Source organism: Lagopus muta, chromosome Z (assembly GCF_023343835.1).
Source record: "Lagopus muta isolate bLagMut1 chromosome Z, bLagMut1 primary, whole genome shotgun sequence".
In the NCBI taxonomy this organism is placed as follows: domain Eukaryota; kingdom Metazoa; phylum Chordata; class Aves; order Galliformes; family Phasianidae; genus Lagopus; species Lagopus muta.
In genome coordinates this window covers 56,431,410-56,459,384 of record NC_064472.1, presented here as the reverse complement: position 1 = coordinate 56,459,384, position 27,975 = coordinate 56,431,410, and the positions used below count along the sequence as shown (strand labels likewise).

General features: G+C 39.3%; 1 protein-coding gene across 2 annotated transcripts; it reads right to left on the bottom strand.

Moving 5' to 3' along the window:
- Positions 1-3: 3 nt before the first annotated feature.
- On the bottom strand, positions 4-27,950 carry LOC125686896 (S-adenosylmethionine synthase-like). 2 transcript variants are annotated; one of them, XM_048931454.1, is made up of 12 exons: positions 27,689-27,950; positions 25,721-25,882; positions 24,411-24,487; positions 23,253-23,346; positions 16,144-16,221; positions 13,050-13,172; positions 12,080-12,192; positions 11,209-11,352; positions 9,116-9,334; positions 7,431-7,613; positions 5,588-5,721; positions 4-2,495 (listed from the first exon to the last, which is right to left on the bottom strand). In XM_048931454.1, exons 4-12 carry the CDS (start codon positions 23,323-23,325, stop codon positions 2,393-2,395), a joined length of 1,170 nt encoding a protein of 389 aa, XP_048787411.1. In that variant the 5' UTR covers positions 23,326-23,346; positions 24,411-24,487; positions 25,721-25,882; positions 27,689-27,950; the 3' UTR covers positions 4-2,392. The 2 variants fall into 2 exon arrangements, with proteins under 2 accessions (XP_048787411.1, XP_048787410.1); XM_048931453.1 differs by lacking the exon at positions 24,411-24,487.
- Positions 27,951-27,975: the final 25 nt, after the last annotated feature.

Below are 27,975 nucleotides of genomic sequence, written 5' to 3'. Positions count from 1 at the left end.
AAGATTAACATCTCATTTGTTATTTACACATCTTGAGAGTCTTCTGGATGTTTTCGTTGAAAGTTGATAAAGGCAGTAAGGCCTACCTGTTTTTATGTTGGCATCCTGGAAAGCAGAAGAAAACAAGGCTAACTTGCATGCCAGTTCTGACAAACAGAACGGACTGCTACAGGACTGTTGAGATCCTGATGAGAAAGTTATGCTCTTGTCTTCCTATTTTTATTCTCATCCACTCCTCTTCCTTCTACAGCCTCACCCAGAAGAAGCCAAGAGTACTTAGACCAAAAGTCTTGGATGGGGAAGGTAGTAAAGAAGAGATTTCCTTTTTGACCTATCGTAAGGTCAAGGCAGTGGAGAGCTATAAATTGAGGTATTATTAAATGACAAGTTTGTTCTGTTTACTAGCATTTAGTAATGATATGCACTTTTATTTCCATATCAGTAATTGCTTTCAGCTCATTAGGAATTAAATGAATTAAAGAGTAATGAATAAGCATTCCATTTTGCATCTTTCTGTAGCATTTAAAAGAAATACAGCTAGCAAAATGAGATACATAATGTCTGCATGGACCTAGATAAGATTTATTAGGCTGAGCTCAGCTTGTATTTTTTGATGCAGTAGCTCTCATGAAATACTCTGAAAGCATGAGTCATTAAGCTAATTCTGACACTAAGCAAACAGAACAGGTTTTGACCTTTCTTAGTATTAATGTCTGCATTTCGCCTGCAGAAACACTTCATCTCTTCTGAGATGAGAAAGACAGGCACTTTCATAGCTGGGCTGGCACTTCTGTTTTTTTCTGTAGTTGGCTTGACTAAGTTTGAGTGAAACTATGCCTTTTTGAAATCTTTAGGCTTAATTCTGGCTCAGGGACTCTCATAAAAGCCATTAGATTTTGGAAGTGGACATCTAAATTCATTATTTGATTTATTTTTTCCCTAGAACAGCAACTAATACCTCTACATGTTATACTGTATGTTATACTCAAATAATTTTACAGTAACATGTTTCTTTCATGTAACTTTATTATCAGAATATCCATGCAGCAGTTACACTGTCATGTGTTTCACTCTGGTGTGTGATTATGGTTTATTTCTTACATAGATTATGAGCCACTGTATTTTGAGAGATTTACATAACATATTGTAGCCATGCATTTCAAAGAAGAGCCTGCTTATTTGACATTAAATTAACGTGTATAATAAAGCAGCACTTGCAACATTTGGAGATACAAATATTTTGATTGATCCCTCTATATAGGCAACATTTTAATTTAGCTAAATTTTCAGCAATCTTGCTGCTCATGTCTGCTCTGGGCATCATTTTTCATTTCTGAAGCCACAGTTTAAGTAATTCATTTCTAGAATGATAATGGGAACATTTGAAAAGATGTTCATTGATTTTGTGGAGAAATTGCTTCATCTCTGGTATTGTATTAAGCACAACAAAGCACACATCTTTTACTGTTCTTGAGGAAAACTTGACACTGGGCAAATTAGCTACCCCATGATAAATAGCTATTAGAAAATCTGTTAAAATATTTAGATAGAAGCTCTGGAGATTAGATATGTAGTGCTACTTCCTGTATACAAGCCTTCTCATATTTTCCAGTCCTTAAAGAAAAAGTGAATGACTTTGAATTCTTTCTTCAATTTGTGCTTTCAGCTAGAGAATTCAAAAGAAGGTAATGCCCTCCAATTTTAAGGTTTTTTTTACAAAAAACTTCCACATTTCATTCAGTGGCTCAATGAAACTTAACAAAATCATCCAACTGCGGACATGGAAAACTGCAGTTTTAAGGGAGTAACAATAAATGAGTAGAAGAATTACAACACACAAGCTCATTAGAAAATTACAACAGTCCAAGCAAATGTAACACTAATTCAGATCTAACTTCATCTAGAGTTACAATACCCACGTTCTGAAACAAGAATTTCTACTAACTTGCTTGGACCAAAGGAAATGGTAGTCGTAGAAGTCACTGCCCAAAGCATTAAGACAAATAGATCTATTACTGTTTTTGCTTTTGCAGAGGGCTATTTGAAGGTACCTCACGTACTTCAACACAAAGTTAACTGGGTAAGCAGCAGCCAGCCTCCCTGGCAGTACTGTACTGACTTCAGTTCCCACAGTCATCTGTGCACTTAACTTCTTATCAGAGCCGAAGGCCTAAATTGTTCATGTTACCAAAGACAAAGCTGGAGTATGCTGGATAGAGCTGCATGCATTTGAAGTTGGAAGTTAGAATTTGAATACATACGATTTTTAGTACATCTGTTAGCTACACAGTGTCATTTTAAAACAAGAGTAGGTGCAGTCTTTATGTGAACAGCTTGCAGTTGTACCTGATTGTCAAACCACCTGTCAGTTAACTGAAGCATTCTGAAAAGCTTAATACACAAGCTTTTTGGGTATTTCCCATGTAAATTCTTCTCTCCCAAAGTGCCCATAGCATGCTGTTTTTTGATAGATTGGCCTCTTCAAATCCAGCTCCCTAAATGAAAAGAAAAAAAAAATCCAATATGTTTTGTGATTTATATGTATCAGAGGGACAATTAGTATTATCCCTGGAAGAAAAATGAGTTAGGCATTGTTTCCTTGCACAGCCACACAGATTTATAGCAGCAAAAGTAGTAAGATGAGGGCTTCAATTTAAAGTAATTACAGTCAGCTTTATTCAGATCTATCAAATACAAATTAATAAGGCTTTTTAGACTTTGTGATGCAGAAGCACTGCAATTGGAATAAAGCTTAGGTGCAATTGTGCAAGCATTAATGTATTTTGTCTTATTTTAAGTGTACTACAGAATATTTTCTGATGCTACTGTGCTATAAAGACAATAGTGATCTCAAAAGAAGCAAAGGTGCATGAAATAATTAGAATAGGGCTTAATAGTAATTATGATTAGATAAATAGTAAACATGCAAGTCATGATCATTGTTTTTCAGTCTGTACTATGTAGTGGACTACAGCTATGCTAAATGGTTAGTCACAGTATCCACACAGATGTTTCTCTTTATTATAAGGCCTGATACATTTTCTTCTATCTGTGCTTTCTTATATTTATTATTCTATTTAATTGCATTTGAAAGCATGTTTAAAATAGATTGTTCTTACCTTGAAAACTGTCTTGGAAATAGCAGAGTAAGGAAAGAAAAGCAAATACTAGTAGCATAGTTAATCTATTTCAGATGGTAAAGGTATTACATATTCTCACACTTAAGGGATCATTTTGTTGATCTCATGGTATACAGCAGCTAAATCTCAAATATTTTCTGCAATATGATCAAACTCTCCAAGAGCCAGAGCGGTCATTTGTACTTGACCCCAGTAGAAAAGCCATCAAAATATGAGTTCTGACTAGATGAAAAGTGAAACAGCATGAAGTGTTGTGAGGCTTAGTTGCTCAGAACTGATAATCAGACCATTTAAATAACTTTGAAGGTCATGGGGTGAAGCTTAACAAGGAAATATTCACTATACGATGTTCTTGGTTTTGCTTGCTTGCTTCTCCTTTTCTAATGTTTTTATCATTTCAGGTTTAGGAAAACATACGATAAAAATGTGGCATTTTTGAACACATTCAATCAAGGAAAGTGTCTGATAGTTACTGATGGTGATGAACTAACATAATTACAAAGGCACAGAGGAGTTTTAAGCTGTTAACACTTAGAAATGTTACCTGGCAACTTGAGTTGCTAAAATGCTTTGCATTATCTCAAAATATTTGCGGGGGGGAAGCTAGCTCTATTGTCAGTATATATGTTCAGGTAAGATCCTAAAAAGAAGTGCAAAAGGTTGGCCCAACCAGAAAAATGTGTTGCTAAGGCTTGATTCTGAGAGCTGGCTCTCATTTCAAGGAACAAAAGAACCCCCTATTCATTCATTCAGATGTTGGCATTTTACCCCTCAGAATAAAAGACAGTAAAGATTCCTACAGAATATAGTCTAGAATAGACTAGATAGATAGACTAGAAAGATATATAAATAGACTAGAAAATAGACTAGAATGATAGGAATAGCTCCAGAGGGAAAAGAGAAGTAAATCATTTAGAGCAGTTCACTCAAATAAATGTGTTAACATTAAGCTAGTGTTAAAACTAGCATTGCTGAAAGTGACAAAGTGATTCTGTGATGCATGAAATCATACTCCTGCTGGTACCTATCTCAGACTTGAGCTCCAATGCCAAATTTTATGAAGCTTAATAAGGGTTGAATGCACAGTGTGGTAGCTTCCTTAATAGGAAAAAAAGAGGTGAGAATCAGCCAGGAGATTCAAAAGTTCTTTAGGACTGAGAAATTGAACCTCTACCATTAGGTCTGTGGAAGACAGACTGCAAATTCGCAACAACCTCTACCCCCTAAGGGTTCACCTGAAGAATCGTGAGTTAATCAGGAAAAACATTAAGATCAAATAACAGCTACACTGTATGGAGGTCAATCACTGCTGATAAGTACAGATGCTAAATCTACTTCCCTCTTCCAGCCCTTCCTCTGAGAGAACAGGATAATCTCCATGCTTTTTTAAGTATAAGGACTAATATCTGTCTAAAACACCTTCTTGCTCAGGCCCAGAAATATTTCAGAAAGATATATGGCTGAGTTGGCTGCAGGGGGTTTCTGTGTCCTCACTGACTATATGGTAGGCTCAATGACTCATGCTTCTGAACACAACTGAATTTTCACTTCAAGACAGTTCATTTCATGGTGGGCTTTTCCTTTTTTCTTTTTACTTTTCCCTTCCTTCCCCCCTTCCCCACACCCCCCCCCCCCCTTTTTTTTTAAACACAAGATACTTCAATCTCTTATCAAGGTTTATGAAAGTGTTTAAGAAATCTGTATTCCTTTTAAATCAAATTCAGTTGACTTCAAACAGGCTACGTAGGGCTGTATGACAACTAGTGACAGGGTCTCATTGCTCAGATTTTCTGATGCAGAATAAAGGCTTGAAGAAGCCAGTAACTTAAAAATGTTATTTTCTCTTCTGGGCTAATGGCCAATATTCCCAGAAATGCAGTGGCAAACACTAAAGCATCCCACTCATTTCAAAGGGACTGCTTGTGAAGTGAGGACACCAGAATCTTGTCATCTTGTGGCAACTGTCTCACAAACTGTTGCTATCTAAAGATTAAGGGCAGGGAGACCCTGTTTAATTTTCTTCAGTAAGGACCAGTCTTTCTGATGCCTTCCAGATAAATCTGGGATTCGGAGGCTTACATACCCCTAAAACAGACTGTTTGAAAAACCTATCTGCATCTGATATTAAATTTTAATTGTACTTTATCAAGTACGCTGCTACCTGGCTAATAAACTGCAACACAACACACTACCACTGTTACTGAGAGATGAAACATTAAATAATTGACACAAGTCTTCCTTACTCAGTATCTTGTGACCAGATTTGAGAATTGGCCCTTTGTATATCATACTGAGTGTGTGGGAGAGGCAACAGCAGAAATGACAGCAATACTAGACATATGATGAAGGTGACTTTTGGGAGGTAAGGAGCCAGAAACTTGAATATTAAACTGTTAAAAGAATATTAAGAATATGATTTATTTCGCAAATACTAACAGCACACAAACCTTATGATAGCTCCAAGACGTAGATCAAAGTTTTTCTGTACAATCTCAAGCAGCTCTTCTTCAGATCTGTCTGAGGTTCCATAATGAAACACAGAGATTGCAAGAGGATGACTCAGACCAATAGCGTATGATAGCTGTGGAAGACATGCATGCAACCCAGATGCAGTTAAAACACTCCTTCCTACATTTTGCCTCTGAGAAAGGAAATGGCTATCTCATTTATCAAGGGAAGATCACATGTACTTTCATATATATATATTCCCTATATATATATAGGGAATATGCTTTTGCTATTTGTCCTTTTAGTTAAGCCTAATGTTAGGACTAAAGTTAGGCCTCTTTTTTATTAACAAATAAGCTAGTAATTTTATGTCGTACTAAATAAAACATATGTAGCATCTGTGATATTGAACAGCTGATCAGTCTGTAGTTCCCACCATTGTTTTAGCTTCTCAGTATTACAGGCTGGCTAGCAAGGAAACAATGACCATTGCAAAGCCAGCTCAATTATCAGGCTAATTGAAGGCCAGCAAGGTCTTAATCCAGCATACAGCTACAACAGCACTGAAAACATGTTTCTAATTCTGTTTGATACGTTTTTATTTTCATTATCTTTAATCCAGACTCCAATGATTTAACAAAACCTTTGCTTTTCTGCTCTCATTCTCTTCTCTCCTCCTTTCTTAGTTTCACTGTTAATATCTGACATCTCCAAGTTTGCTATTAACAACATTAGTCTTGCCATATCTAAAGCCAGGCTTGGGAATTTAAGGAGGATCTCTCAGAGTTATGAAACAATAACATTCCCACCTGACTGAAGAATTAAGACAATGGTGTATGTGTTCCAAAATACCACTAAAAATGTGTATCCCAGGAAGCCAGATGTCTTCTGTCACCTCAGAGAAGGGAATTAAAAAAAAAAAAAAAAAAAAAAAAAAAGAGAGAGATTTGCTAATGTGCACTCCTTGTTCTGTCTGCCCTTAACTTGTCTTACTGCACATATAAAACACATGCACGCCTAAAGCAAGAGATCTTGTTCCTAATTGAGATGTCTGGCATTACATCACTGTGTATGTAAATAAAGGGTTCTTAAACTCAGTTCTCCAGAAAAATACCAGCAAGATCACTGCTACATTTTAACATCCTGAGTTAAAGCTACTACGTAGCAGCTACTTGGAATAAATATGTATATGAACAAGTATTGCAAAATGCATAGACAAATCTCCATGTTTTAGCATTCAGTTTGGGTTCCAACCAATAGCATAACTGTCTAGGTGCCAATAAAACACCTGCTTCCAGCTGAGACTTAGGAGTCCCAAAAATTCATACCCAAGGAAGGAAATGCATTTCTTCTGATGATGAATGCTCTTCTTGTTTCAAGCTTTTAAAAAACAAATATTCATATGATTGAATTTTATTTTTAGTCACGCTTAGCACCATAGTGGAGTCCACTCACAGTAACTTTAGGGTATTTTCAAATATAGCTTAATGTGCTTTAAGATACAAATAATTTGGCTATTCAGAAGTGCGGATTACATAACCAAGACACTGCTAACATAACTGCGATGTGCAGTAAAGCCCAGTTTTAAGTGCTGGGAATGGATGTGTATGCAGAGCATCAGCTGAGTTGCTGCAGTAAAAGCAGTGATAATGCAAAGAGGTGCTGGGAGCAGGGATAGCAACACAACTGGAGAAAGAACATTACTGAGAACACTCCTTGTTCCAGGTGCTTTCTGGCCTTAGACTGGACTGTGACTGAGATTGCAAGCATGTGTTCTGAAGGAATGGCCACACAAGGGATAGATTGTCTGTTATGGTCTATTAATTTCAAAGTTGCTCTTACCTGTATTAATACTCTTCTACAGAGACCAGCTTTCACCAGAGATTTTGCAACCCATCGAGCTGCATATGCTGCAGAACGATCAACTTTGGATGGGTCTTTTCCAGAGAAAGCTCCTCCACCATGGGCTCCCCAACCTCCATATGTATCAACAATGATCTTCCTACCAGTCAGACCAGCATCACTCTGCAGAACAAGCAATTGAATATTCATGAAACACAACAGTTTATCCAATTCCATACTAAGTTATTGGATATCATTTTGTTTTGTTGTATTTTCCACAAAGAAAACTTAATGTTCAGCACATTTGTTTTTGCTTACAACTGTTTAATGAATGAGCTCTACAGGACTGGATTATTTTTCACTAACTGATGGTACCATCACTGTTGGTAACATCTATGATGCAGTAACTTTTGAAGATAAGAATGTGGCATAACAGTAAACATTACAAAAAGACTGCTCCCTGCAAATTCATAGTGTCAAAGTACTGATCTATTACTTCACTACACATGACAAAGGTGAAGAATTTAGAAAGACAAAAGTCTTGCTGAAGAACAGATCATATGTAGCCTAAGAGGTCAACAAGATCCATTTACATACACATACTACAGAGGAAGAATTAATTTCATGGGGCTACAGTTCAGAGTTGTGTAGGACAAGAGCACTGAAATACTGTGAGTTCACCAAACAGTTCTCTGGTGGCACAAGAGCAGTTTGGTATTTCTCCTTTCTTCTTCCTGTCTGCCTTTGTCCTTAGCAACACTTTTGCATGCTGTTTGGCCTACTTCCCACAACTTGATGAGATGTTTTAACTTATTCAGCCAGCAGAGAATTACTGCCTTTCTGTGAGATTAATAAAGTTGGTGACTGCAAGCTGATAAATTAACTCGGAATGTCAAGAAATTCCATCTTGAAAGAGCACAAATTGTATTAATCCACTAACTTTAAATATTCAAATGAATGATACCAGAGTAACACTGATATTTATTCTTCAGTGAAAGCAGTTTCTCTACTTCACCACAGTACGAGCACACCTTGTAGTTTTGGTCCTTCCTGAAACACCTTTTACAAAACTGAAAAAAAAGTGCAGCAAAACTTTTTACCTTTTCATAGTAATGACCTGCTTATAACTTCCTAGCTCCTGGAAAGTAGAACACAAGTCAAATTCTGATGAGTGCTGAGGGGCTTGGTGCATTAAGGTCTCCACTGAAATTTGTACAGCTTTTCTGAATAATTCAAATATGGAAATATACACATATATAAAAGCCCATTTATAGAAGGTGTTGTTAATTCTGAGTCTTTCTGTTTGTTTCTTTGTGTGTGTGTGTGTGTGTGTGTGTGTGTGCGTGCATTTGTTTCTTTGTTTTACTGTGAAAGCACAGACAAACCACTTGTCAGATATTTTAACATGTAACTTAAAGGCTGACTTTTGGTCATTTAAAAACACCTTCTGGGACCAATACAGAGATTTTGACATTTGGCTATCCAAGCGTGTAAAGTTCAGTTTCAATGCAAGCTGTCCAGTACAGAAAGTTCAGTAGCAGTGACTGAAGATTCCTGAAAAATATTTACGCTTTATTCATTGAAGGTATACCAGTGCAAGAGAACGTTTAGAAACATGTGGCAAAGTTTGTTCAGGCTCTCTGAATCCAAGTCTCTTTATCCTTTCTACTTTCAAAGTACCATACCTTAGGACCACCTTCTACAAATTTCTCACTTGGAAGGAGATGATAAATTGTGTCTTCATCGAGATACTTCTCTGGAATGACTTCTTTAACAACTTTCTCCATTAGCTCCTTTTGTATGTGTTGTAGAGGTACATCTGGGGCATGATGTACTGAGATCACAACTGTATGCACTCGGATGGGTTCCACTGCTCCATCACTCTCCTTGTATTCCATAGTGACCTGGAAAGAAAAAAAGGTACCGAATCAAGGCTAGGAATACCCTTAGAGCACACTTCTTCATGTAGAACACTAGTCTGAAAATTTAGAAAGAACTTCATAGTTCTTTTCTACAGCAAATAATTAATAATAATAATAAGTGCAGGGAAAGGGGAAGAAAAATAACATATTATTGCTGACATTTAGTATCACTGTAGGAAAAGTGGTAAAGCATCATTACCAAAAGTAAAGGATATTGCCTGTATTTACACATACAGTAAAAAAATAGAAAGACAAATCATTTCCATACAGAAGGATTCTGCCTAGGATTGTTCCTGGCAGAGGCTAAACTCATTTAGTTTTGCATGGTAAGATAACTTCAAATAGTAAGCCTCCAAAGTAAAATCAAAACAACATTTGGAGATCTCTGCTGAAATGAGTAAATGTGGTTGATGATACGGTGATCTGTGTTCTTCGCTACCCTTTGAACAGCTTTTATATACATACAAATACATGACACTGCTCCACCTTTAGCGTTCTTGTAGACTAAGATTTCTCTAGTTTTCTACCCTCCAAGCAAGTATGGATACATACAATGAGAAGAAACCAGTCTATTCACACTGCCAACAAAAGGTACAGGTTATCCATGTTGCTGTACTGCTGTTGTAACAGCTGTAGCAGTATAATTCAGTACAGTTCATTTGCATCAAAGCAATAGAATATAAGAATAGGACAATGTGCTGCCTTGGAAGTGTAACATTTGTGGATTTCCACTCCTCTTCTGCAGATTTGAAAGCCTGGAAGGACAGCCTTTGAGACTGACCAAGTGCACTATTGTTACAGTGTGCCTCAGTGACTCGTCTACTCTGTAACACAGCCATCAATGGCTCTGATCATTAGTCCATGTGTCCAGATCTGGAGCCCCCAGTACAAGAAAGACAGGGAGCTGTTGGAGAGGGTCCAGAGGAGAGCCATGAAGATGATCAGGGGACTGGAGCACCTCCCTATGAAGACAGGCTGAGGGAGCTGGGCTTGTTCAGCATGGAGAAAAGAAGGCTGCGGGGTGACCTCACTGCAGCCTTTCAATCTAAAGGGAGCCCACAAACAGGAGGGGAATCAACTCTTTGAAAGGGTAGATAACAGCAGGACAAGGGGAAATGGTTTTAAGTTGAGGGAGGGAAGATTGAGGTTGGATGTCAAGGGGAAGTTCTTTACTGTAAGAGTGGTGAGGTGCTGGAACAGCTGCCCAGAGAGGTTGTGGATGCCCCATCCCTGGAGGTGTTCAAGGCCAGATTGGATGGGGCCCTGGGCAGCCTGGTCTGGTATTAAATGGGGAGGTTGGTGGCCCTGCATGTGGCAGGGGGTTGGAGATTCATGATCCTTGAGGTCCCTTCCAACCCTGGCCATTCTGTGATTCTTTGATTCTGTGATTAGTCAAATAAGCATGTATGGAGTTTCGCACAGGAACAGACCTGTTTTGTCTGACTGAGAAACTGCTTTTTATCAATCCGAAATTCTGGAATACAGATGTTTATGCAGAAAATAAAAACAAAAACAAACAAACAAAACTTGTTAGTAATGTGTTAATCTTCCTAATCACCAGAGGAAAAGAAGCAAAATACCAGAGTTAATTTGAAGAAAATTGTAAAGACAATGGCAGAACTGATTAAACCTCCCATATGTGTTACACACAAATGCACCTTGTGAAATCCAGCTCACCTTGGAATATGAAAATAACTCATCATTTTTTAAATATATGTGTATATACATGTATTAAATATTACATATAAATATTCCAAGTTTAAATATCCAGTTTAGTAACAGACAGGGTAAGTGACTTCTGTACTTACTCACTGTGAAAGTTTGTAAACTAATATCTATGCATTTACTTTACAAACCTGTGTTTTTCCATCTGGTCTAACCCAGGGCCATGTTCCATTTCGTTCCAGATCCTTTATCCTTGAAGTAAGCTTATGTGCCAGGAGGACTGTTAAGGGCATACATTCCTCAGTTTCATCAGTGGCATAGCCAAACATCAAACCCTGCATTGAAATACAGGGAATTAAGCCACCCATTTCCATGTTCTCTTTTAGTTTCTGCACGTCTTTGCCACAAAATACTTTAAAATCAGCCAAATCTAGAAACAGACAGCAGTAACTTGCAGAACGACTACACTTGGAGGCATAGCCAGCCTGAAATTACACCTATGTGTCTGCATTGCACGAGAATGAGAGTTACAGAAAGGCCTGCTTCCCAAGCGTGATGTAATCATCCGCAAGAATTCACTGCAGAGGCCTAGCAGACATAAAGCTCATGGAGTCTGGTCTGCCTTTTCCCCATTCGCGACAACTGAAATAATGCAGCCTGAGAAGCAGAACCAGGCTACCACAGGACGTGAAAGACCAGCACTGCCATCTACTGATCAAAAGCTTAATTGTAGCTCTTACCAGTAGCGCCACTGGAAAAGACATTCTCAGAGAAGTTAGTGATGACTATGTCATTTCTTGTACTTGTTTGATTGGTTGGTTTGCTTTGTTTTTGGCAGATTATGGTTTTGGTTGGTTTAATGGCTTGAGTTTTTTTTTGTTTGTTTGTTTGGCCTGTTTGTTTGTTTTTGCACTTCTGATGGTTAAGAGAATACAAAGTATTTGGCTTTAATTCTTACGCTTAAATTTCTGCAGTGCCCATAAAGGAAAGTGTCTGGTCTAGCTCAAATCTAACTCCTTGTGCACACGCTCCATTTCAGTGTCTAGAATAAAATCCCATTACCTGATCCCCTGCTCCAATGTCATTGTCACTCTTGCCATGGGAGACAGCGTGCTTGATCTCTTGACACTGTTGCTCTAAGGCCACTAGAACTGTGCAAGTCTTATGGTCCAATCCTAGTGAAGGAAATTTTGGGAAGTGAGGTCATATAATTTTGAGAGTTTACCATCCACTAAAAAAGCTTTTGGGGATTATCTACTTACCTTGGCTAAAACTTCAATAAACCTAAGTATACAACTTTCCTATACCATCATGGTTTTGTACTGCTAACAAAAGCAGACAGTATGAGCATATTGGTTTTACAGTATTAGGATCTGGGCAAGTTGCAGTTGAAATGAGCTTTTTAAACTGACAGGTCAAGTGTAACCCTAGCTGCCCCACAAAAGCTTGTGACAGTGCTTATATACAGATGCCTAGGGTTCAAACCACATGTGGAAAATGTTACCAGAAATTGTTACTCTTTTGCTGTTGCTATTGCTTCAAGTTCTAGAATTGGAGAAAAACTATGCAAGTAATATATGAAAAGGGAAAACTGAAAGAAAATAGTTGTGTTGGGGATTAAATTGCTGAAATGAAGCTACCATGGGAAAATGTATACATAAAGTACATAAAGAATTCCCTTGGGAATTAAACTCAAGTTTTGTAGGCTTATTCGCCCCAAGGGCAGGGATCATCAAGGCTTAAGCTTTCACTGTATAGACCTGTGATGTAACTACTTTTAGATAACTGAGTAAACACTAGTTTTTCTTTAACAGAGGAGAAAGGAGTAGATACTCTTTTGAAGAATAAGTGTTTTGTGAATATTCTACCTCCAAGTAGCTTCTTCAGCATCTGCACAAAAATATCTATCAACATCTGTGCATTTTTCTTGCAGGTTAGACGTACATTTTGCTTCATTTTTAAGCAGATTATAGAAACAAGATTTTGGCCACATGCAGAGCAGATCCAACAATGAATGAAAGAAGGATCTCACCTTTAGAAGAGTCATCATACCCTATCCTCTTAAGGGTCTCTCTTACTATTTGTTGGTAATCTACTATAGCCCGGGATGTGATCTCTCCACAAAGCAAAATCATTCCAGTTTTTGCCACACATTCTGCAGGAAAAAAAAAACAAGAAAGAAAGACAGAAAGAAAAAAGTAAGAATTCTACTGCTGCTATTTTTACAATTGCACAAGATGATGCTGAATAAGGTTTCCTATAAAAATGATTGCTTATTGGGGAAACTCAGAGAAATACCTTAGCTTAAGTATATGTCTGTGTGCCATTACTCTTCTCTTAAACTGATACTAACATAAAAATCATTTCAAGGTGGGTTCATTCAGTGCAATTATCCTATCTCCACAGTAGCAGCAGCAAATATCTGTAAGAACAGGTCCATTATATAGACTTATTACATATTATATATATTATATAGACTTATTATATTATTATATAGACTCCAAATGCTTTCCTGGTCCATTTTCAGCTCAGGGACCTTCTGAAGATAGAGGGACATAACTTATTAACAGACAGTTTTACTAATCTGTGACGGATTTTTGCTACGCTGATTCACCCAGTTGCCTCTGGCAACCATGAAAACTTCTAGCATCTACAGCAGCCTGACATGGGAAGCTCCACAACTACATTACAGTTCTGTGCAGAATCATTTCATATTCCAAGCATCATTGCAGCCTTCAAATTTCACAGAATCACAGAATCGGTTGAGTTGTAAGGGACCCTTAAAGGTCATCTAGTCCAGCACCCCTGCAATGAACAGGGATATATTCTCCATTTGGTGTTAAACATATAGCAATCAATCACAAAATCTTCACCACAGCAATACAATCTACAATTACATGGCTTTATTTCATATTCCATTCAATCATCCCTTTAGGAAAGTAGAAAAGTAGTCTAAACTATTCACTGACAGACATTGTATGGCAGTGTTGTTAGTCTTCCCAGTAATTTTTTCTTCCTACAGGGATAGAGAAATAAACAAACTACACACATTTTCAAGAGAGGTATCCATGGATTTACTTACTAGCTTAATTAAATTCTCAGTTCCACTATCCCTTAACTTAATAGAAATCTCAAACACTGAGTATTACAACTGAGGACTGACTCTGTTAACAAGACCACACCTCCAAGAGCTTGCAATGAACTCCAAACCTAACTTAACTACACTTGTGATTAAGTGTGCTCTTTTTCCCATACATAAGCCTACACTGAATTTCGTCCTTCAATTTTAACATCCAGTCATCATCTTGTTTGAATAATTGCATTTGCTTTCAAAACTAAGTATTACAGGAAGGAATATACTATGAAATAGCACAACTATGGACTGCAGTATCACAGCAAGGTGACCAAACTAACATCAACTGACAATTTAGGTTAGATAATCCATACAAGCAGCTAAGAACGTAGTACAAGGCAACCTTTCTCTGTTTGCAAGAAGAATATTGAACTATACTGAACTACCAAGCTATATATATCTCACATGGTATCTCTGGATGACACCATGACCATGATAATACAGTAGCCCTAAATGAATACCGTACATCAAATCTAAGCAGTGGTAGCACAACAGTACAGAGTATTCTGGTACCATTATTTTCACACTCAGTTCTGTGCTCATTGACTAGCTATTATTTTCCTGTCTGCCTCACCGTAGTAGGCTGTTTATGTCTGTGAGACATGTATTGCACTGTGATTCCTCTGCTGGGAGAAGAGACCTCGTATTTCAGGTGGGAGGAGGAGAAGAACCACTCTCAACTAATCCTGTGTGATCCCTACCTAAAGGGAAAGCCTTACTGGAAGAACACAGAGTTGTGGATCTTGGGGCTGAGAAATGGCAAAATAAGGCTCTGTTCATCACCAACAGTCCCTACAAACTCTCTCAGGCCCATTGCAGCCCAGCAAATGTTGGTAATTATGAAAAACTTCACAGCATGAAGATGTTATTTTAGAATCATAATAGGAATGGTTCATCTTGCTGCATTTGCTTTTCATTTTGACCAAAATTAATGCAAACAAAAGAAAATGTGGCTCAGGAACTGCACTCTACCAGCCACAAATACCTCAGCCCCAGCAACACTCCTATCTGCTCTATCCAAGAGAAATTTACCATATAAGGTTTAGAGCTCCTCACTAGGGGATTGATTTCTTAAATGTTCAGGCCTCCCCAGAACAACATTTTGAACTTAACTACTGGGCAGAAATTTCCATTTTCTCTTTCGCACTGTCATGGTTTATAATTAGTAAAGTTTCTCTCTTGACTCTGATTTATTGGACACATCGGGAAGGAACTTTTACTCTCAAGAAACCATTTGGCTTCATTTAATCAGAGAGGAAACAGAATACCTATTTTGCTTTAGCTGCATGCTACTGGCACTCCTTATTGCCTTGACTTTACTGTTATATGTTGACAGCACACAAACAGGCCAGCTCCCTCCTGCCACAATGAGGCATTGCCAGATTAACAATTCAGAAATTCATGTGCAGAGATGTTGCTAGTGACAATATCCAGTGTAGAATATAGGTAGACTTAACAGAAAGTCACCCCAAAAAATACAAGCTCGTTTGATCAGAATCACACCAAAACAAACTGTGCATTTACCTTCCTGTGAGCCAAGGGCATCACCCTGGTTCTGTAAAAGCACAGTATGCATCTATTTAGCACTTCTGGATTTTATTAATACATTTTACTCAGTAACCCAGGAAATACATTCTCAGACACACTGTTTCTCAATTCTTTTTTTCCCTAGTTTTCTTAAACTCCTCATAATCATTAGCTCTGTTATCCCCAGTTTTCCCTGACACCAGTGACTTCTCCTGAGAAGTTTTCTACATTTTATCATTTTTAATTTGTAGTGAAACAATCTATATTCTTTTTCCTGTTTATGCCTTGCAGTCGTTTGCTCTCCGTTCTCCTCACAGTTACTATGTCAGTGCTGGCCTTTGGCTAACTGAGGAAGAACTGACTGCCAGCCAATCACTGTAAGAATTTTGGATGACAGGACATTTTTGGCAACATGGATTACTTGTTGTACTTCATTAATCTGTTTTTATGTCTGCATTGTACTTACCACAGGCAACCTTGGCATCTGGATCAATACTGAGATGAGCATCTAAAACAGCATCACTTATCTGATCACACATTTTGTCTAGAAGACAAAAAAAAAAAAAAAAAAAAAAAAAAAAAAAAAGATGCAATTTTTCTATTTCCTGATAAAAACTGAAGTGATTTCTTAACATTTCATGTCCAGCAGCCAATACGTCACTGTTTATGGAGCCAAGAGCCAATTTGAGCAACTTAGAAGTCTGAGTCTCTCCTATCCTGTTTCCACACTTCTGCTCCAGTTAATCCAAACAAACATATCACTATCATCTGCAAGCACAAGCAGCATACCAGGTGAGGGCACAAAGACAAAGTCTGTGAAGGCATTCTGGAATACCAGTTTCAGAAGGTGTAGTAGGTATCTCCTGAATACATATTTAACATATGCTCTTTCAGTAGTTCTTACCCTCCATATATCATGCTGGTAACAGTCAGAGATTTGCACTTAAGATATCATTTATCCCTTTGCTACCTCCAGTTAGGGTCTCTGAGATCTCATGTGTCTACATTTTTTAAGGGAAGGGGTGTTGTTCTTCCTACAAACAGGTGTGTTAGTTTGAATCCCACCCCTGCAATTATGCACAGCTCATTTGAGTTTAGAAAGCGTTGGTGGAAAATGTTTTTTACCTATTCTTCCTATAGTACCTACTACTTAATGAAGAAGTAAGACCTGAATGCGCCACAATTTTCTTTTCACTAGGACAACAGTGTTGTTTAAATTAAGTGAACAGATTAAGGGACAAATTGAGATTCTTGGCTACTCAGGGTAACTGAGCCAGATAAAAGCAAATTATGTTGCTTCTGAAGAAGTACGTATTTAAAATATTACATATCTGCAGAATCAGTGTGAGAAATATGCATTAATCTTGACCCACCATCATTAAAAAATACCATCAGCAGTGCAGCTACACAGCTGGATCTACAGTGTTATATCAGCGAGCCAGTTACCCTTATTGTCTGCAAGAACCTATATAATTATCTATGCAATTATTAGACTAAAATAACTTTTCAAGTGAGAATACCATTACATGTTCTGGTAAACTAGAGGACCCAAAGAGAAAGTAATGAAGGAGCATAATTGAATGTACTCTTTACATTACTTTTTGCTTTTAATCTACTTTGGAAAAAAGCAAGCATCAGAATGAAATTATAAAATAAGAGGAGAGTTATTCTATACCCCAAAACATCACAGAATCATGGAATCACAGGAGTTGGAAGGGATCTCTGGAGATCACCAAGTCCAACTCCCTGCCAAAGTAAATTCCATAGAGTAGTTACACAGGAAAGTATGAGCAAAAAGCCTGCTGTGATATATTGCTATACTTGGTATAGAAAGCAAGCCAGACAGAGAGACCACCACCAATTGATTTTTCATCCAGAACAAGCAAAAGAAGTGTCTGTAAGTTTCAGGAAGTACAAACAGTTTGTGGAAGATGGATTATTGTGGATAACGTGCAATTTTTATTTTCCCATATATGTCACCATTACAAAGAAAAATCACTGAGCGATGGAAGATGATGAAGACCCAGGATGGTGCCTAAATACGTACAGCAATGGGCAGTGTGGTCATTGACCAAAGGGTTGTGGTATCAGCCAGAGATGACTGTGACCTCACTGACCTTAGTGTATAAATTTTGTCGCCAGTAGAGACCAGCATGAACTTATGCCTGGATGGTAGTTGAGCACAGCTGTGAGTCTTGGAGCAATGGGTTGGGTTGTGCTGTAGGGCTGTCAGCAGCAGTTCTTGGTGCTCATCCCACAGAATCTCAAGTTTTTCCCTGGCCCCATCTGACTCCAGGAGCTAGGGTGCACCTACAGTAGCAGAGGTGAGCAGTGTGGGGAACACAACCCTCAAGTTGGTCACAGGGAGCTATGGCTGGGGGGTCACTGCTGCCTGCCCTGGGAACAGCAAGTGACAATGGCGTCCCTCTTTTTCTTTTGCAGTTTGTGACACTTCCTGCAGCTGCAGTGCCAGACAGACAAGGAGCTTCCTAACCTCATCTCTCCCCAGCTCACTGCACAGCCTGGGGACATGGAGGTGCCTATGGGCACTGTTGGGATGATGTGACCTACATGACCCCTGTCTCCAATAGCTTTGCTATGACGGTCTGCTCTGCTGAGTAAAGAAGCAGATCAGATTTGCCATATGTGGGCACAATATAAAGACCACCCAATACTCAGTGAGGTTGGACAACAATTCACAGAATCATAGAATCTACAAGGTTAGAAAAGACCTCCAAGATCATCCTGTCCATCTGTCCACTTATCACCAATATTTCCCACTTTCCTCAGTACAAAATCTGAATGTTTCTTGAACACCTCCAGGGATAGTGATTCTACCTGGCCTGGGCAGGCCATTCATGTGCCTGACCACTCACTCGGAGAAGAAGTATTTCCTAATGTCCAACCTGAATCACATCTGGTGCAACTTAAGCCTATTCCCTCTAGTTATTTATTGTTATTTCCATGGGAGAAGAGGCCAACACTTACCTCACTACAACCTCCCTTCAGGTAGTTGTAAGAGCAACAGGGTCTCCCCTGAGCCTCCTCCAGGCTGAACAATTCCAGCTCTCTGAGTTGCTTTCCATAAGGCCTGTGCTCCAGACCCTTTACAGCTTTGTTGCCCTTCTCTGACCCCTTCCAGGGTCTCAATGCTTTTCTTGTAGTGAGGAGCCCAAAACAATATGGACACAGTACTCAAGGTGTGGCCTCACCAGTGCTGAGTATAGATTGATTATCACCTTCCTGCTCCTGCTGGCAACACAATTTCTGATGTAAGTCAGGAAGCCTCTGGCCTTCCTGGCCACCTGGGCACACTGCTGGCTCATGTTCAGCCGAGCATCCACCAACGCCCTCAGGTCTGTTTTTCACATACAATCTTCCAGCCAATCTGCCCCAAGCCTCTAGCTCTCCCTGGAGTTGTTGTGGTCAAAGTGCAGGACCTGACACTTGGCTTCGTTGAATTTCATCCCACTGGCCTCAGCCCAGCCATTCAGCCTGTCCATATCGCCTTCCTTCCTCCAGGCAGATCGACACTTCCAGCCAACTTAGTGTCATCTGCAAATTTACTGAGGGTGCACTGAACACCCTCATCCAGGTCATCAATAAAGATATTGAATGGGACTTGCCCAGCACCGACCCCTGGGGAACACCACTCGTGACTGGTACCAGCTAGATGCAACTGCATTTACCACCATTCTCTGGCCTGGCCATCCAGCCAGTTCTTTACCCAGCAGAGAGTGTATCTCTGCAAGCCAAGGGCTGCCAGCTCCTCCAGGAAAATACTTTGGAGACAGTGTCAAAGGCTTTGCTGAAGTCTAGGTAGACTACATCAACAGCCTTTCCCTTGTCTACCAGGTGGGTCACTTGATCATAGAAAGAGATAGGGTTGGTCAAGCAGGACCTGCCTCTCATGATCCCATGCTGGCTAAGCCTGTTCCCTCTGTTGTCCCACATATGTTGTGTGATCACACTCAAGATGATCTGCTCCATAACATTACCTGACACTGAGGTCAGGCTGACAGGTCTGTAGCTCCCCAGATCCCTCTTACAACCCTTCTTGTAGATGGGAGTCACAGTGGCAAGCCTCCAATCCTCTAGGATCTCACCAGTTGACTATGCACACTGGTAGGTGATGGAAAGCAGCCAGGCTCTCACTTCCACCAGTTCCCTCAGTACCCTTGGGTGGATCCCATCCAGCTCCATGGACTTGTGGCAGTCCAACTGGAGCAGTAGGTCTCTGTTTCCACCTGAATCATGAGGGGTTTATTCTTCTCCCCATCTGAGATTTCCAGAGTACCCCAAGGATAAATGGTCTGACTTTTAAAGGCAGATGTAAAGAAGGCATTGAGAACTTCAGCCTTTTTCTTATCCTCAGTGGTCATTTTCCCGCCACATCCAGTAAAGGACGAAGGTTCTCCTTAGCCCTCCTCTTATTGTTAACATATTTGTAAGAAAATTTTTCGTTATCTTTTAGCTCAACATTCAAGTTGAATTCAAGCTGGGCTTTTGCCTTTCTAATTTTCTCCCTGCATATCTTAACAACTTCTCTGTACTCTCCTTGAGTTGCCCTTCCCTTCTTCCACAGGAGGTAGGTTCTTTTCTCCTCTTGGAGACTCATAAATCTTTTTCATCTATGCGGGTCTTCTTCCCCGCCAGCTCATCTTGATGTTCCTGCAATTTTAAGACTTCCTTCTTGAGGAGCAACCAGTCTTCCTGGAACCCTCTAGCCTTCAGGACTGAATCCCAAGGTACTCTCCCTACCAGTGTCCTAAACAGTTCTTAGTCCACCCTCCAGAAGTGCAAGGTAGAAGTTCTGTTGCCCATCCTCCTGACTTTATCAAGAACCGAGAACTCTTCCATTTTATGGTCAGCCTGCCCAAGACAGCTCCCAACCTCCACATCTCTGTCTGTGAACAGCAGACCTAGTGTGGCACCTCGCCTGGTAGGTTCTCTTACCAGCTGCATCAGGAAGCTATCTTCCATACACTCTAAAAACCCCCTAGACTGCTTTTTCTGCACTGTATTTCCAACATGTATCAGGGAAGCTGAAGTCTTCCATGAGACTTGAGGGCTGGCAATCATGCAACTTCCACCAGCTGCCCATAGAACACCTCATCTGTTTCTTCATCCTGGTTAGGCAGTCTATAACAGACCCCCACCAGGATGTCTGCCTTGTTGGTCCTTCTCCTGATCCTTACCCATATCAACCTTAGCATTCCCCGCCCAAAGTTCACCAACATCAAAGCACTCTAACACAAAGAGGTACATCATCACCTCTCCTTCCTTGCCTATCCCTTCTGAAGAGCTTATAGCCATTCATTGCAGCACTCCAGTCATAGAATTGATCCCATCATTTTCCATTATGGCAACTAAGTCATAGTTTGCCTGAACCACAGCCTCCAGGCTCAGGAGTTTGGAAGGCTAACCTCAACCTCTTGGTCTGCCTCTGGGAAAAAAAAAACAAATAAACAGAAAGAAAAAGTCTGTAATTCAATGCAAAGTTCAAGGCTCACAATGAAATTAACACAGGAACCATAGAGTAGTACCTTCCAAAAGTGAAATTAACACAGGAACCATGGAGTAGAACCTTCCAACACACTCTAAAAGCAAATAAATATGAAAAATGCCAACCTGTTACTTAGAACATACGAACCTGTGTGCCATCAATACTATTTCACTGAGGTATAAACTAAAAATTGGCTTAGAGTAGACCACAGAGAGAGTTCATGCCTATACTGGGTTCCTTGATGATGTCATCCCAGATGCAGAACCTTGAACTTGCCTTTGTAAATTTTCATGCAGCTCTTGTTTGACCACACTTCCAGTCTGTCCCAGTCTCTGTAAGACAGCTCTCCCTTCTGGCATGGTCACTTTATCATCATTATTAATTTAATTGTCCAGATCTTTTTTGCAGATATTCTACAGCATAGGGCCAAGTACTGATCCCTGGCAGATTCCACTTTTGCCAGCCTGCATGAAAACAGCTGACCACTCCCCTTTGAGTAATGCCTGTTGGCCCATTTCCATCTCCCAGACCATATATTCCCTCTACAACTAGCCAGTTTGCCTAGGATGAGACAGTGGGAAATAGTGTTGTGCTGGATCTTCCCAGGTGCCCGCTTCATTTGTTTATAACATTCTCTAAGTGGATTCATTCCATTACTTTCACACGGTTTGAAGTGAGAATAATGGCCTCATAGTTTCTTGTATCCTCTTTTGGACCCCTCATGTAGATGGGTGTGACACATGCCCTCTAGCCTTACTGAAATTTCTTGCCAGTATGTTTACTTACAGGATCAGAAATACGGTCAGTTACGTAAGTATATTGTACCATACTGATAAAACTGACCGCAGTTTGAAGACCCAAGGGCATGAGATGAAAGACAGAAACATCATGTAGCTATAATTTCAGACCCAGAAATTATTTTTACAATCTAGCGTAGAATCAGTAACATCAAATTCCAAAGTTTATTAATCAATAGCCCTGTAAGTGTGAAAGGGATTCAAAACACGTGGTCTGATATTCAAGCAAGGAATGCCATATCCTGGAAGAACTGATAAGTTTTATTGCCATCAGTTACTTGCCCTATTACAACATACAGCATAATGTTCAAAAGCAAACAAGTGGTTGCAGTCATTCTTGATACGATGCTACATGCTGCAGTGGTCTTGCAGTTCTTGGGCTGTTCAGACAGGGCTGAGCAGACATGGGATACTATAATAACTGGTCTCACACCATGCAGTTCCCACATAAGGAATAGGATTCATAAGAACAAACATACACAAGAAAAATCATCTGCAACTATTCAGTATTTGACATCACCCTTACGTACTCTCTCTTAGGCTTTTTATCATTTATTTTATTATGGCAAAATAAAAAAGTAGTGCTATTTTTAGTCTTAACATTAAAATCTTCCATTTTAAGGTTAAAATAAAAATGTATAGATGTTGCAGCCTTTACTATAAATTTAAATTACTAGTATATCTGATGGAAGCCTGAACTTTCTCTGCTCCATTAGTTAATAGAGCTTCTAGATGCACATTTGTCTAAATAAAACTGTGAGAAAAACACCTGAATTTAAAGAACAGACATTAGAGATCTGGTACTATCTTTCAGCCCAGAAAAAAAATAGAGTGGTTTTTGAACCCCCTACAACATATTTAAGCTTGCACTGAACAGAGCAATTTGGCCAAACAGCCATGTTTAGTATTTACAGAAGTATCTGGTAGGCAGCTCTAATGAAAACCAATGCTTAGTACTTCAAACATCTCAGAAGTTCAGAGTTAAAGATGTGGAAGACACAATTTTTTTTCAAATTGCAATTAAAATCAACATCCACTATATGTAGTAGCTCTAAGTCTACTGTAGAAGACACCTCCTTCTTCCTCTCAAGTAGAAGTTCTAAGTTATCTATACACCAGACTATACTGCATATTAAACAAATAAAACAAATTATTGTCAAGGAAGTAAAAACACTAATCAAAACAATTGATTGTTCTTTCTTTTCTTCACTATAGGAGATAGGACTCAACTTTCATAATAAAAGCAAAAATTTGGTCAGTATTTTGACTTACCAGAATGTCCTTCTGCAACAGATTCTGAAGTAAAAAGAAACCGTTTTTCTTTTTTTGAGGCATGGCTTGACATGACTTTATATTTTCAGCGAGCCTGCAAATGAGAAAGACCAAAAGCAACTCCAGAACAAGCCCAGACAGAAAACAAGGTGGAAAGGTTAATGTATATATGAAAGCAGCTGATGCAATAGCTTCCACCTTTGTTGCTCAGAAGATTAAGACTGATCTTTGAGAATTTTAAAACACACCACTACAGAAACTCATAAGACTTTAATGTTTGGATAACCTTTGTCCTGTTAAACTCTGCAGAAGTGTTAAATGCAGAGATAGCTAAGCCAGAGTTGAACACCTTTGTTCATGTCCCAAATCCTTCATTCTTCCCTTCTTCTAAACGCTAAGTAAAAAGCACTTCAAGACGGCAAAAAAGCAATGAGATTTATTTGTAAGGGTAAATAAAGTTTTCTCTTAAACATAGTATCTACACTTAGCTTTTGCAATGAACTGTGCAGAAACATCTCCCTTTTATGTGAGAAGTTTATAACACCTCGGGGTGGTGAGCTGTCCTTCCCTAACAGTAATTTTGACAGTAGTTAAGTGAAGAGCTGTACAGTAATCACTGGAGATTCTTAGAGCCACCAGAAAAGGCAGTGTTCATTATAAACTACCTTAAATTCTGAGACTAAAATCTATGCTCCTGCCCCAAACATAGTAAATTTGTCAACAGTCAGGCTTTCTCACCTCCTTTTACAGAACTCTTTTCTCCTACTGTTTTCCTTAGAGAGATGCACCGCAAACCAGAAGGATTCAAAGTATCTAAACAAAGTGAAGAGCTTTGCTCCCCGGAAAGCTCTGTGTTACATTAGCATATTTTAGGATGCATTGCAGTAGCATAATGGAGCACCCAAGTAAAACGCAGCATCAGAAATTACTTAGGAAACAGCAGGTGCATCTGGCCATGAAAATCCCTTTACCACTGAGCAGTTCTATGCTGCTGCAATTCATTATGTTGATCTCCGGTCACCAAACCAATTGCCACTTACAAAAATGCCGTTCCATCATGTAGGCATAATATACAGCAAAGAAAAAGGCACTGAGATACAGGTGGAGCAATACAACTGCAAGCCATACTGGCTGTCGTGAACAAAAAATATTACTCACCAGACCACTAGCAAATGTCTCACAAGTGACGCGTGTTCATTCTATAAAGACTGCTGATAAGAAGCAGAGTCTTCCACCTCAAGAGGAAGGCAGGTATGGTAGCAAAAGCAGTAATAAATACAAATCACTTAGACAAATGAGCCAAAATCAATCTTCTTACACAGCATGGGGTTTTATACTGTGGCACGCTTGTTTCTTTTGCAACTGTCTATCTTGTGTGGTAATATACGTATCTTCCAAAATCTGCGCGTCAGATTTCCAGAAACAGTAACTGTAGAGTTTTTTTAGCAGTGAGCATGAGGCCTAAGAGAAGCTTTCACTTTGGAGATAATAAAATAGTTAATCTTGAGTTAAGCTCACTCAGACAAAAGTAGGATTAAGCAAAATTGTCTCTCAGTTGCAAGGATGGAAAAAGTGCTGCCTAACTGTGATAACTCAGGTGGTAGCTAGTATGTTACAATGAGCCAGCCCCCAGCAAAAAAAATCACCATTCTGCTGAAGGCAGAGTGATAACAAAAGAGGTAGTGGCAAGAGACTCATTTTGGCTTTTTATTTTTTTGTAAAGTTCTGTTCTCATTTTAATGAATCTTATGGGGCAAAAGTTTTCAGAACATAATGACACTAAGTAGCACCTATTCTCAGGACAATTGCTCATGTGGAGAGCAATAAAAAGAAATATTTTAAACCACAGTTAATTATTATCAGAAACACCATATGAAGACCATTAACTCACTTATTTAATTGTTTCTCTTTAGCTTCAAAGAGTACATTATAATACTATATGAAAATGAACTGATCATACAGAGATTTATGTCCTCGGAAGGATATCACTTCTGTGCCATACTCTTTGAGCTCAAGTTGCATGTTATACAAAGCACTTCATGCAAACCAAATAGAAATATTCACATGAACTCTTCTATAATTAATTTATATTATTCTGCATTCTAAAATTCTTATGCATTACTTTGCAGTTTATACAGTTTCCATTCAACATATGCTTCTTGGCATGCTTTACAATGCACAACATTGCAATATATTCCAACTTCATCTATGAATACTTATGGTGGGAAAAAAGAAAATATGTACAGAGCATAGTTAATCTTTATTAACCTTTTTAAGGAAAAATCTAAAAGACCATGGGTAAAAGGGAAACAGGGCAAAGGGAGGAGGTGCCAGGACAGGAGATATGCAGGGGCAGGAAGATGCTGGAGAAAAAAAAGGAGGCACAAGAAAAGTTGCCTGAATGAGACTAGAGCAAAGAGACACCCATGCAGCAAGAAGCATAGATGACAGTAGAGGAGAAAGTATACCTTCAGAGGGATCACAGACAACGAATGGACCCCATTTCAGAGCGATGGAGTATGAAACACTCAACGGGCTGATGTCAGGAAGCAGTGAGAAGTGTCCACTGTGAAGATGGAGCATCTTTTCTATGTGTTCTTTTGTCTTCGTTATTTTTTCAATACCATAATCTTTTAAAAATTAAAAATTTGAAAATTAAAAACTAAAAACTCGAGATTTGGCAACAAATCAAGACAAATTTTCTTGCATCAAAGCCGTTCTGTTCTGAGGAAAGTTTTATTTTACACTGTGGATATCACAGACAACATTTATTACTAGCTAATATGTTCTAGCAACTTTGACAGCTTCTGTAGGAGTCATTTTCATTTGCCTTTTAGACCAAGCATAAAAAACACTATTGATGTCACCAAGTTCAGAAAACTGCAATGAAAAATGGAGAGACCGTTTAAAAATGAAATAATTTCAGTAGCTTCACTTTCAATGGTTTGCTCTGCAATCCAGAATCTCAAAAAGAAATTATTACTAGCGCCACAGAACTGTCTATTGCAACTGAAGTACACAATTTAGAGTTTGTGTTTGACACATTATTTCAGTGTTTCAGCCAAAGGCCTGTCCCATTTTGTCTTACAAACTTATTTCTGCTGCAGTTCTGTTTTTTTTTTCCACCATCTGTACTTCAGTTGAACTTTACTTCAACATGCTTGTTAAAAGAAATTCAGTTTTCTGAGATATCATGGTTGAATCATCCCATGCTACAGAGGACAGGTAGGTTAGTCCAGGGATCTTCAGCAGAATGAAGAACAGCCATAGGGCTGTGGTTACAATTAGAGCTTTATTATTACACAAAAACATTAGTGATCAGCATACCTTATTGTATCTACAATTTCTAGCACTTAGCTTACAGTTAACCTAGAATTCCTACAATCTACCATAGCTATCTAATTACATAGAATACTTAGTTACCTGGACTTCTCAGTCACCTGGACACTCTGCAGATCATGTGTCAAATTCTCAATAATCAATCAACACACTACAATAATTACAGGCTACACTCAGGCTTTACCTAAAAGAACACATGCCACCCAATCCTCGGAAGTAGAATATAATAGTAGAGGTGTCCATGGCCACTGATGGATCACAGGTTTTACTGTCCAATAGCAGTTCTAGCCCCAGTCCTTAGAAATGGTGCTGCTTGATTTTGAAGGTAATATTTTATATGCTTTTATCACATCCCTACTCTGTGACAGCTGTCAACACATGCTGGTGGCCCCAGCACCTAAGTTTTGATAACAATGGTGGGCTTAATCACACCACCAACAGGAAGCTTGCCTGTCAACATCCTGGCACTAGAAATGGGGAGACAGAAAGCTGGCAGGGGGTGATATGTTACCAGCCTGTTTACATATTGTGGTTGCTTGCTAAACTTACTATTGTGAGTCAGAGCCAAGGAGTACCAGTCCCCAGTCACATACCTGCCTCAGGAAACTTCAGCAGAATATATGCTATTCTAACAGGCAAATATACTCATGTTTTTTTCTCTAGACTGTTGCTTGCCAACCCAAAAAAATTCCAGAGGTGATTCCCTAGATTCCTCTTCGCTAAGGCTCATGGCTAGTTCCAGTTCCTGACATGAGTCTCCCATGAGTATGCATTACAAACCTGCTGCCCATTCCCCACCATTGCAGCTTTCTCCTCTGGCCTGAGTGCAGCCAAGATTGTCATTTTTTTTTTCACATTCTTCTTTCCAGGAAGAATGCATAGCACCGTCTGAGAATGATCGGTTGTGCAATATAGGTAGGCTTGAAAGCTAACTTCCACCAGTTATAAAAGCAGAGCCAGCAGAGGCTGGGATGCTGCTGAATATCTCACAGGTTCTTCTATTTATTGCCTAAGACCATACTATCTTACTTCCAGTGTCTACTAACTCACTTGAACGCCAGATTTCAGCACTGTGAGATCTTTTAGCACGGACATACTTTGTGTGCTACTTAGCCTCTCCAGACCGAGTATCCCAGCCCGGGCAGTACTGCCACCAGTCCTTGCTGACCCCTGGAGAGAGCCCATCACTTCGTGCGAGCCTTCAGGCCTATCGCTGCCCACGCATACAGCTGCACTTCCCTGCTCTGGGCTGAGCGCACCAACGGACAGCAGTTGCACGGCACAATCTTCCTCTCCAGACCCTTCACCATCTTCGTATCCCTTTTGGATGCATATATTTAAGTCCTCCTTATTCTGCGGCATCCAAACTGCACACAGCACGCGA

Excerpts from the sequence above, each read along its gene's own strand:
- LOC125686896 (XM_048931454.1), bottom strand. The coding sequence starts at position 23,325 with ATGTCAAGCCATGCCTCAAAAAAAGAAAAACGGTTTCTTTTTACTTCA. Across the intron at positions 13,173-16,143 it reads AGATGCCAAGGTTGCCTGTG|AATGTGTGGCAAAAACTGGA; the intron begins GTAAGTACAATG and ends TTTTTCCTGCAG. Across the intron at positions 5,722-7,430 it reads GTAGAAGAGTATTAATACAG|CTATCATACGCTATTGGTCT; the intron begins GTAAGAGCAACT and ends TGTCTTCCACAG.